The 12,102-nt window shown below is 48.2% G+C and overlaps 1 protein-coding gene across 3 annotated transcripts in view; it reads left to right on the forward strand.

Annotated features, from left to right (window-relative positions):
- MTMR14 (myotubularin related protein 14) overlaps positions 1-12,102 on the forward strand; it is a 45,171-nt gene that overhangs the window by 13,703 nt on the left and 19,366 nt on the right. For all 3 annotated transcript variants that reach the window (XM_003982451.5, XM_003982452.5, XM_003982453.5), the window contains exons 4-9: positions 455-530; positions 809-869; positions 2,377-2,499; positions 3,791-3,864; positions 7,926-7,996; positions 9,038-9,112. In XM_003982451.5, coding sequence (XP_003982500.1) covers positions 455-530; positions 809-869; positions 2,377-2,499; positions 3,791-3,864; positions 7,926-7,996; positions 9,038-9,112 — 480 coding nt within the window. The remainder of the gene's footprint in view (positions 1-454; positions 531-808; positions 870-2,376; positions 2,500-3,790; positions 3,865-7,925; positions 7,997-9,037; positions 9,113-12,102) is intronic.

Consider the following 12,102-nt stretch of genomic DNA (forward strand, 5'->3'; position numbering starts at 1 on the left):
TTTAGACTGACTACCGTGGCCTTGAAGCTCATAAGACTTTGGGGAGTGCTCCTGGACTCAGAAAACGGGCCTAGAAAAATCTGAGGAGTCCCAGGAGTTCCTCCGACCGTGCACACTTAAGAAAAATATCTTGACCCGTTGGCCAGAGGGTGCAAACTTGCAGACCTAATGTACAACAGAATGATTATAGTTATTAATATTGTGTTACATGCTTGAACATTGCAAAGAGAGGTGATCTTGTGTTTTCACCACAAAAAAAGATTGTATGTTAATTGTATGACGTGATAGAGATGTTAATGCTATGGTGGTAATGGTTTAATAATACATGTGTGTCAAATCAGCATGTTGTACACTTTGACGCAAATATTGTATGTCAGTTCTATCTCGATAAAGCTGAGAAAAACAAGAACAAAAAAACCCAGAAAAGCATCTGAAAATATTGTTTCTTTCCCAGCACATTTGCAGGTCAGCTACCCTGGCTGGATGGGGGGAGCTATATGGACGCACTGGCTACAACTATATTTTCTCAGGTAAATGTTGAGCCACATCCTCTAAGAACAAGAACCAAGTTATAGAGAATAGCCACCCATGCCACAGTGGCATAGGTAGAGAGTTCGAGTAAGCTCTGGAAAGACCAGGGGCCTGGTCTTCACTCAGGGAGATACTGGGGTAAAGTAGACTGCCAGGCATATGGGGCATCTGGGCTGACAGACATGTAGAGCTGGAGCAGGGTGGGAGGAGCCTGGTCCAGAAGCCCCTGGGAGGAGCCCCGTGCAACAGCCTTGGTGCTGACAGGTTTCTCTGGCAGGAGGTGCAGATGATGCCTGGGCAGATGCAGAAGACATCACAGAGGAGGACTGCGCTCTTCGGTCAGTGCCAGGTTGTTATGGGTCTGGGCTTATATTGGGGATGGGGTCAGTGACCATTAGTGGCCATTTTCATACCGATGGTGTATAATCACCACTGGTACAGGTGAGTGCATTGGTTCACTCCTGCCACTGCTAAATCCATGCCCCTGAAATAGAGTTGTTAAGGTCCATCCCATAGCTTCCACCAGAGCTGATTTTATCGAATGCCTGAGGAGTCTCTCTCCATCCTACATAATATCCCAGCCCCAGGGTCCACAGGTCTGAGACAGGGTTCAGACATCTGTGTGTGTCTTCAAGCCCCATGGTTTCCAGGGGGTGGCCAGGGTGCTGACAGCCAACCTGCAAGATAACATACAGCACACCTGGTGCCAAGGCACAGGGCAAGGGCTGTGGTCCCCATGTGGGAGACTCAGAGACTAGACGTCCCACAGTTCATCAAGTTGTTATTGATGCCATAATAGAGCTTGATACAAAGAACTCTTTTAGACCCCCTTAAAGAGAGGAAATGGGTTGGTTCACATTCTTCCTGCCTCCTTTCCAAATGATTTTAGAAAATGACACCCAAGAATGTTTTGGAAAAGCTCCTTTGCATGGTCTGTACCCGTGGAAAGTCTTTAACTGGTGTCAAACATCTCTGGAATGCGCACAAGCACCCTAGTAAGATCAGCTGCCCCAAATCATGGCTTGGTGCATGAAAACTCATCTCACTATGCCCAGTTCTGCCTGTTAGTTCCAAGAGCAGCAACCCTGGCTTGTGCTCAAGAATGTTTGGCTCTTCCCTGGGATCAGACGACCTCGGCCTCAGCCAGGCCGCCTTCCATAGCATACGCTGTTCTTGGCGAGGAGACTGCTGTGTACAGCAAAGCAGTGGGCATTAAAAAATTAATGGGGACTGTTTACTTGTTCCACTTTTGCCTTTATCTGTATGACTGATCAAAAGACAGCCTGGAGGATTAGGAAAAATTTTATCTCTCTGCTTCTTAGACCTGCTAAGTAGAGGGAATTCACCTGCTACTATTCCACGATCAGTTGATAAAATAACTCTCAAAAGTCCATCTCCCAACACGCATTTCACCCTGTTACATTATGAGAAAATCCTGTGGCTAAAAATGATCATAAATGGGAAAAAGGGTGGGTGGAGGGAGATAAACTCTAATGGAAGCTCAAAGACTCTATCAGCCACCAGCTTGCTGCTTTTTAGAACTCAGAGATTATCTTGAGTCTTCTGGCTTAATGTCAAGTAGTGCCCAAAAGCCCTTTCCCGGTTTTTGGCTGCCAATTGTTCCCCTTTGAAATGAGTCCCAGAGAGCAGAGTAATCTCTTAGAAAGTCACCTTCCCTGAAACCAGTTGTCCTGTCTTGGCCCTCCCTCTGTCTTCTGGAGAAGGGAAATAGAAGTTCTTACCAATGACATCTATACCTCCTTGAACACGCTCCCTACCCCCCACCCCCCAAACTTCTCTGAACAAATGTGTAGTACATCTTCTCCCCCTGGCTCTTTGTTTCAGAAGTTCCGACACACATCTTTTTGATAAGGTCAGAGGCTATGACATCAAGCTGCTTCGGTACCTGTCAGTCAAATACATCTGTGACCTGATGGTGGAGAACAAGAAGGTGAAGTTTGGTATGAAGTAAGTACAGGGCACCTGCTGCGAAATGGGCAGAAGTGATGTGTTCACAGCTTTTCAGGTCAGTGATGGTATATAGCAGTGACCAAAGGCTCACCACACGCTGGGCCGCATGCTGAGGGCTCTCTGTACATCTTCTAGCTGTATCTTCAAACGTTCTTGCAAGGCAGACTCTACTACCCCTCTCTTCCAGGTGAGAAACTGAAGCACAGAGAGGTTAAGTAACTTGCTCAAGGTCATGCAGATAATAACTGAGGCACCATGAGTCTCTAACCTGTGCTGTGCTGCCTCCTTCTCTTAAATACTCTTGAAGGTTTTTGCCTTGGTTCCAAGCTCTCGCCATCTCTGGTGGATTAGACTCTCTTTCTAAATGGAACAACAACAAAAATCAGCATGTGCCCAATTTTTATTTCACATATAGACTGAATCTTGATATCTGATAGGAGAGAACATTTGAAAATAATGAGGTGATGAGACTGTAGTTTTTCCCAACACTTTTTTTCATAATATTGACTCTTACTTATGTTGAGTTTGTCCTACAAAGTAGGGAATACTGAGGCCTTACAACTTAGCATTCTGTAGGTGCCTGAACATTCCCTTTGCCCTTCTTCTCTTCATCTGTCATAATGCCCTAAGTCTTTCCCTGTCAGATGCCATTTGTCCGTCCTGTTTAGGAGTGTCATCAGTGAATATTGGAGAACACCAAAGAGGCCAGAGTCTCCCAAAAGGCCCCTTTGCACAGTGTCTCAGTTGCTTGCTCTTGGCTGACTCCCCATGCTGGGTCAGGGCAGCTGTGCCGTCCCCATTTGTGGGGCTTAGTGGGAAGCTTGTTCTGCTTATGGTTGCTGTTGAACTAGAGAGTAAAACCTCTCTTGCTTGAGAAGTTGGAGTAGGGGACAGAGAAGTTATATTTCTCGATTGTTCAAAGTAAGCACTGCTGAAGGAAATCATTCCTGACTCTGAAGAGTAGTTGTGGGTTTGCTTGTTTGTTTTTTATGTTTATTTATTTATTTATTTTTGAGAAAGAGACTGCAAGCGGGGTAAGGGCAGAGACAGAGGGAGACAGAATCCCAAGCAGGCTCCATGCTGTCAGCACAGAGCCCCCTATGCGGGGCTTGAACTCATTTACCATGAGATTGTGACCTGAGACGAAATCAAGACGTACAACTGACTGAGCCACCCAGGCACCCCTGAAGAGTAGTTTAGCAAGAGGTTCATTTGATGTTGTAATTGCTCATTGGGGAATGGTGCATATGTGTTGTGATGCCATAACACATTGTGTCCTGTCTTGTAGTGTAACCTCCTCCGAGAAGGTGGACAAAGCCCAGCGCTATGCCGACTTCACTCTCCTCTCCATCCCGTATCCAGGTAGGGAGCTCTTTTCTAGTCAAGTGACAGGTTTCCTAGGACCAGGAGCTGTCAGAGGCCATTTGCAGGCCTTCTACACTTAGGTACATAGGCACCCGGGATCTTTCCCGGAACATCTTACATTGATCAGCATAGGACACCGTGAGTCTCACTCTTAAGCTCTCACACTTAGGGTAGGACACTGTCCCGGAAGGCACTTTCCACTCCAGGGATTGAGTCCTGGCTCAGGTACTACTACTACAACCTTGAGCGAGTCACTTCACCTCTCCAAGCCTCAGGTTTTCTCAGATGTCATTTGGAACTTGGAAAGTCTTAACTCAAGGTTTTGTTGTGAAGCTTAGATGAGATCGTGTGTGTCAAAGTGCCCTGTGCAGGTAAACTGCTATTTCAGCATAGAACAACGTTACTAGTGCTCTGTGTCAGCAGCTAATCACACTGCACTGGCCCATGTGGATGTGAACCTTTGAATGTCTGTCTTAGGGTGATCAAGTTATTTATGGAAATTGCCCCAGGTGAGGTCCTTCTGGTGATAAAGAACATAATTGCTCTGTCTCCAGTTTTACACGGTTGGTGGCCTCACCATGTTATAAGGCACTTTCGTGTACACAGAGCTAGCTGCATTTGTCTCTGGTGCACAGATCTGCATACAACCTGTGGCCAGGGCAGTATTGTGTGCACTGGACGCTAAAGCTGTACTGGTCCAGCTGGTAACATTTAAGCTTTCTGACAGTACCTGCTTGTCCAGCAAGGGAGGCCAGAGAGCCCTAATGTGTACTCTTTCTCCTTGAAATGTCTCACCTACTTCTCAGTATCAGCATCTGCCTTCAGTCCTGCACTGGACCTTGTCTCCTCTTATTGGAGCCACATAGCCAATAGCAAGGTGGGCCCATGATGGCAGGTTGCTGTTCAGCCAGGTCTTCTCATTAGAACGACAAGTTAATCTAGTACTTGGCGGGAGAGGGTATCCTCACTGGTGTGAGCTGGTGGTATCCAAGCCACAACCTGTGATAGCTTGGCACTCTCACAGTGGCCTCCCCTGGAGTGTCACTTCACTCTTCTCTGCAACCTTAGTGGTTAGTGCCATGCAGAGTGGGGCGTGAGTGCCAGCCATAGTACTGTGTGTCCTTGAACAAGTCCCTTAATCCTACTTATCACTGGCTTTATCCTCTCCATAAAATGAAGAGAACGGTGCTTATTTCATAGTGAAGTGCTGGACCCATCCCCGGCAGGTCCTCAGTAAACAGCAGGCTAAATCATGGGTACGTGGAGGAGAGGCTCAGGGAAGTTCCTCTTCTTGAAAGCCACTTTGGGTAGATGCAAACCGTCATGATGCTGCTGTGGGCTTGACAGTATCAGAGCCACGTTGTGACGGAAGTGTCCCACCCAGAGTGTCTGCGCTGGGGCTGTTAGCTCTAAAGCTCATTTTCAGACCTAGCTCTTGACTCCCAAGAGATGTCTTGGGGTCCACAGACCGAAGTACTCTGCTCAACAGGAAAGCTGTGTGAGGAACCAAGCATCACTTTCTTTTTTTATATTTCATTTCTAAGTAGAGCTGGGTTTAGAAAAAATAGTTTTGGTAAAAGTTTGCATACCACTGCTTCAGAACTGGAGCACAGTATCCTTTCTGCTGTAGTGAGGCAACCCGTTACCAGACTCCCGAAACGCTAACACCCTTCGATGCAGTTATGCAACAGACCACAAATGCAGCTAACGTGGGCCTGGGGATGTTCATCCCGCTGTCTGTTTATACCAGCAGAATGCAAGAAACATTCTCCTTAGTCAGAGTAATGATGACATAGTCATAGAAATATTGCATACTCATAGAAAGATGCTTAAGACGCCCAGCAGGACACAAAATTGTATAGTACGTCAGCAGTAGAAGGGGAAATGTGGTTACACGAAAGGGTGAGGAAGAAATATGCCAAAATGGTAAGACGATACAACCTGTGGATTTTCTCCCCCTGTTCTTGCCAAAGTATTTACATACTACATCTGGCAATTAGGTGTGTGTGTTGGTGGGAGGGAAGGAGAGAGGGACCAACAGAAACCAAAAAGCCAGAGGTGGGGAGGATGCTACCACACACCCAGGTGAGGAGCAAGAGAAGCACTTTTTACCTGCTATACTTGTGTTCTTGAATTTCTTTACAAGCCTGAATTACTTCGTCTCAAGGAAAAGAAATAGTTAACCATTGACAAAACCCAGTCACAAACTGCAGTTTGTAGCTGTTCAAGGCATCTCAGCTGAGTCCTCTAATGACTGTGAGGCCACACAGGAAGTCCGATGCTGTCATTTCTAGCTCTGTCCAAGTAACTTGGGCTTGGACTGGCCCTTGAACAGAAGTGTTCTGGGAACACTTCCTTCAGGACACCAAAATAGACTGAAAACTCCACAGCACAAGTCTGATTGGTTTTCGCCTTGAGTGAGTGGCTTTTCTCACCCCCGCTTTTGGTCCCATCCTTCTTGACTTTCAGTGGGTTTGGAAGTCTGTTCAGGTAATGAATGTCAGGCATTGCCTTGGGGACTGAATCTATTTTAATTCCATCCATTTCTCCCATGAAATTGCCTCTGCATCACAGGCTGGCCAGAGCTCAGCCTAGAGCCTGCAGTATTGATTTGAGCAGATCGAGTTTGGGAAAACAATCCTTCAAAGAAGCTCAGATAATTGGTGTCTTTTCTAAACCTGGGCTCATAATTCCAGGGCCTCTGTCTGATATTTATATTTCTCCTTTCTGCCAGTGAAGCATCCTGGAATAGGCTGGAGTGTTAGAGCTGAGGATTGTTTCCTGACTTCTCAGTCAGCAGCGAGGCCTGAGGGATTAGAGTGCAGAGAGCATGGGCCGTGTCTCCAGACTTTCCTCTCTGAAGGAACCCTTTCTGTCCTCCCTGGGGTGGCCTCCCACAGGAACTTGGCCCAAGAGTAGCTGGGGAAGTTCCATGTGAGTTTTTTTGGCCTGTGGCCACCTCCACACAATTCAGACAACTGTTGGATTGCCTTTGGGGACCTCAGCAGACTTGCACCTGTGGCCGGAGGCGTGTGCGCTCCAGAGTTTGTATTGGTTCTGGTTGAGGAAGTGAGAATTACTTCAAGAAGCTACCTCAGAGTGCCTTCTCCCACTCTTGTGGCTTGGAGCCACAGCAGCCCCAGAATGCTTACTGTGCCGTGGCATACGAGCAAGCCTCATTCTCTTTGAGCCAAGCAGTTGAGTATAAGCTGCAGGGCTGGCACTGTGGGCTCTTCTCACAGTGGCATAGTCATAATAACGGTGCACTGTCATCTGAAAGCCATTCGCACCAGTGCTTCCTAGGTGTTTTATATATATTGTTTCATTTCATCTCGAACCATTATACAAATGAAAAAATCAAGGCTGTTTGCAGTCACAGAGCTGAGTGAAAGGCTAAGATTTGAAACTGAGAATGTTGCTGAAGCCCTTTCTCTCCACTGTTCCTCTCTATATTCCTGAGGGCCCACCCTGGCGTGGTTTCCTTCAATTTCTCTAGAGAACGATTCAGAAAAGTACCTCTTGGCCAGGTTTGTTGGAAATGGAAATGTCTCGTGAGTACCTGTCACGTTTCAGGCACTGTCCGTGGTCTTTTCCAGTATGTCCCTGGAGGCCTGTGATGTCGGTGTTAGAGAGAGTGACCCTCAGTAACTAGAGAAGTGGCTGCAGAAAGTGCTGCCGGCACTCAGATTGTAAGCCATGCTTTGTTTGCCGGCTGTTGGCGCTTCAGGGACATGTAGGACAAAGGGACCTAGGAGTAGGGAGAAGTGACCAATAACCACGGAGCCCAGATGGAGAGAGATAGATACAAAGAGGTGTGCAGGCAGGCAGTACCTCATCAGGAAGGCTTGTAGTCAGAAACCAAAGGAGTACTGGAGACTCATTCCCTAGCTGTCACCTGCCCGTGCTAGTCCTCACGCGTGTCAGCTGTGGCCTCAGATGGGGCTCACCAGCACGGAGAAGTGTGTGAGCTGTGGTCACCTTGGTCCTTCAGCACTCAGGGCCCTCTCAGGAAACTGGATTAGCAAGGGTAATATCTTAACTCTGCCCTTCTTTTCCAGGCTGTGAATTTTTCAAGGAATATAAGGATCGAGATTACATGGCTGAAGGGCTCATTTTTAACTGGAAGCAGGTATGAGCAGTAACATTTATCAACTTAACATTTTTTTAAATGTTTATTTATTTTGAGAGAGCACGCAGGGGAGGGGCAGAAGAAAAGAATCAAAAGCACAGAGCCCAGTGTGGGGCGCCATCTCATGAACTTTGAGTTCATGACCTGAGCTGAAACCCAAGAGTCAGTTACTCAACCGACTGAGCCACTCAGGCGCCCCAATCTTAACATCTCTTTGCAAAGGGAGACCTGGAGAACAGCTTGCAGTCTTCTTGGAGAAAACAACTACCTTTTCCTTTTTCTTCTCTTCCATGGATGAGTATCATTATTTTCTCTCCCTCTTTTCTTTGTATGTATATGTTTATATATATACATATTTTCATATATACTTTCATATTTTTTTTTTTTAATTTTTTTTTCAACGTTTATTTATTTTTGGGACAGAGAGAGACAGAGCATGAACGGGGGAGGGGCAGAGAGAGAGGGAGACACAGAATCGGAAACAGGCTCCAGGCTCTGAGCCATCAGCCCAGAGCCCGATGCGGGGCTCGAACTCACGGACTGCGAGATCGTGACCTGGCTGAAGTTGGACACCCAACCGACTGCGCCACCCAGGCGCCCCTTTCATATATTTTTTTATATATACTTTCCTGTCCCCCTGTAATTTGTTTCTTCAAAGGATTTTTCAGGGACAAAATAGGAAATCTCTTTCCTGTCTGTTCCACCATCTGTGTAAAAAGTGGGACCAGCATTCTCTTCCTTTCCCAGTCAGCGGGAGCAGGCCACAGGAGGCTGCTGGACGCTGAATACAGATTCATCATGTCTGTCTCAGCAGCAGACACTAGAATGGCCCACTGAAAAGCTCCACTTGGAAGCACTAATCTGGTCCCTTTGATTTTAAAACTGTCACTTGCTGGGTAGCATAGGCATCTGGCCTGGAGAAGGCAAGCACTGTGGAAGGTCAGACTCTGGTAGACACAGCTTCAGGGCCATGACCTTCCCTGTCACCATGGCTTCTTCGGGTGGCCGGCCTGCATCTCACAGGTGTCTTTCTGTCCCCAGGACTACGTCGATGCCCCACTGAGCATCCCCGATTTCCTGACTTGCTCTCTGAACATTGACTGGAGCCAGTATCAGGTGAGGGGTCCAACTCGAGCAGGGTGGGATAGGGGAGGGGTACAGGGGGCCCTGGTACTGGCCCCAGAAGTCCTTCACGCAGATACCAGAAGGTCTGACTCGTGCCCTCTGACTTCTCACAGCCTGGGAAAGAAGGAACTGATTATCCATTTAACTCTCTCCTGATTTGCTCTTGGCCCAGAAAATCAAAGCTTTCTGATCATGACTCACTCAAAGATGTACATCCACCAGCAGGTTCTGTTTCCAGAGGACCTCATGGAGTCTGCTTTTCCAGCTCTGGTCTTTAGCGACTGTTTTTCATTTTTCCTTTTAAATGTATGTTCTGCCAGAGGAAGTGCAGAGCTGTCTGACCTCGTTTGATTATAGAAACTGTAAAATTATTTCCATTGTGCTGTCTCCCCTCTCACCATGGATGGAGCCCCAGTCTCCATGAATCCCTCTCTCTACGATGTTTAGCCCACTGTAGAAGCCCCAAAGGCCATCAGCAGTGTCCTTGCCACTTGCTTCAGCCGAGACCACTATCCTTGCTCTTGCCACTGCCTTCCCTGCGTCTGTTCCTTCTACCTGGCTGCCACTTCGTCACCTCCTCTTATCTGGATGACACAGTGCCTTTAGGATTCTGCTCCAGTGTCTACTCCAGGAAGACTTCCCTGATGTACCTCCTCTCCCCTCTCCCCAGAGGGTTGGATGCCTGTATCTGCATCCCCTTTTACCCTGAGTATGTCTGTCATGGAATTTTCCACTGAGCTGTAGTCACCGATTTAGAGACCTGCTTTTCCATCTCCAATAGACTGAGCTTCAGGAGGATGGGAAGCCATAGCTTGTGCATCCCCAGCACAGAAACTGGCATGGAGCCTAGAGCCGGAAAGGCCAAGCCAGTGAATACCCAGAAAACATTCTGTTTCCCTCCCTTTTTTCTGTGCTCCCAGGTCTGGCCAGTTCCCATCCAGCCTTCAGATCTCCCTCTGTCTGAGAGGCCCAGCTCACCTGGTAGGCAGCTGTGTACTCCCATATCACCGTGGGCTCTGTTGTCCTAGACAGACTGAGTGGCCAAAGGAACCCGCACGTTTCCTTCTAAATTTGTTGTATGCAGAGGTGCCGGATAGGCCCTACCCCGGGCCACCCTTACTCTCTTTTCTGGCACTGTTGTTTCTCCTTGGGCACAAACTGGGTCTGTTGAACTACTTACTTAAATAAGGTGCGAATGTACGGGTTTGATGTGTTGATACTGCCAGGGGTATATGTCTGTTCAGGAAGGAGTCCTGTGCATCTGAGGAGGAGCTCTGCTTAGTAGGTGGAGGCATTGGATCCAGGCTGCAGCTCACCCGGCCCTTGTCTCACCGCTTCGTGGCTTTGAGCAAGTGGCCTCACTGTCCTCTACAAGTGGAGCTGACAGCGCCTGTTTCAGAGTTGTGGCGAGGTTCAAGTATGATCACAGTGTGAAAGTGGCCTCTTAACTGAAATGCCAGACCAACTTTAATGATGATAATTAAGAAGTAGGCTGCTAGCTTGTTAACTTGAGAGAGTGAACACTAATAAAATCCTGGGCACAAAAAGTAGGCGGGCAGGGCATTTTCCCGCGATGCCTGCCTCTCCAGTATTGCTCAGACCCTGAGTCTCACAGGTCCTCCTACCATCCTCTTCCTCAGTCCACATGTAGGCTCTGCCCTGTCTGCCCCTTCAGCACGAGTGTCAGGACTCCCTGTTACTCCTCCTTACCTCCCCAGGTGATCTTGTCTGCCATCCACTCTGTGGTCACCTTGGTCCTTCAGCACTCAGGGCCCTCTCAGGAAACTGGATTAGCAAGGGTAATATCTTAACTCTGCCCTTCTTTTCCAGGCTGTGAATTTTTCAAGGAATATAAGGATCGAGAATATAAGGGGATGGTGACCCCCTGCTAGGTCACCACGCCCGGAACTCTGGGCCAGGCCTTTCTTGGGGATCCACACCTACATCACCTCTTACAAGTGTCCTTTCAGGCAACACCCTAAATGCAGGATTCCTGAAATGGAATTGGCTACAACCCACAGCATCCCCCGGCCGTCTACCACTTACCCAGATACTCAAAGTTGAAACTTGGGGGGTTTTCCTCCCACCTCCATTGCCAGGGTCATCGGTTCTATAAATCTCTGCCCCTGGTGAAACTCTCCAGACCTTGCCTCCATCTGTTGTACCACTAAGCCTAGTCCAGGCCCCGTCATCTCCTGGCATCTCGCATCTGAGTGGGGCCACCCTGAGGCGGGACTAGAAATCGTGAACGTAAAGCACTTGAGTAGGGCCTGGCAGATAGCAGTACTCAAATGATGGTCAAAGGTCATTATTGTCACCCCTTCCTTAGAATGTGCCACTGACTTTCCCATTTTCCTCAGAGTACAGTCCAGTGACCCTTATGTGGGCTGCTCAGCTCCACACGTTCAGCCTTGTTCTGGTGACTAGCCGTCCTCTCCCTCTTCTCCTCCAGTCACACTGGCCTCCTTTTAGCCCCTTAGAGAAGAGTGTTCTCCTGGTTTGCGCATGCTGTTCCCTCTGACAGAAACACTTGTCTCCTTTCCCTTCCCTCTTATATGGATGTCACCACCTTCAGGAAACTTCCCTCCTGATCCCCATGGATCATGCTACGCTCAACTTGCTGGCTGGTTACATGGTCCTGCAGGATCCTACAGGTGCCTTTTAGTCAGCACACTGGCGGCAGTTCTCCTTGTCTTCCCTCTCCTGCAGCCCTGTTAGGGCCCAGGCCATCATGGACCCTGCTGTTTGCCAGGGAGGGGCCCTCAGTTCGTGTTCACAAGTGTGGGAACACTTCTGGCAGTACATGTTTTGGTGTTGCTGCCCTCCGCATAACCAGATTGAATTCCTTAGAGGTGTGCTCATTGTTTCTGGGCTGCAAGGCCCCTTCCAGTGCCTGCTTCTCCTCAAGCTGGAGCCTGACCGTGAATAGAGAGGTAACATTCTACTCCTCATCCCAAAGCACTAAGCCTTGAGGATGCAAA

This window comes from Felis catus, chromosome A2 (genome assembly GCF_018350175.1).
Source record: "Felis catus isolate Fca126 chromosome A2, F.catus_Fca126_mat1.0, whole genome shotgun sequence".
Taxonomy (NCBI): Eukaryota; Metazoa; Chordata; class Mammalia; order Carnivora; family Felidae; genus Felis; species Felis catus.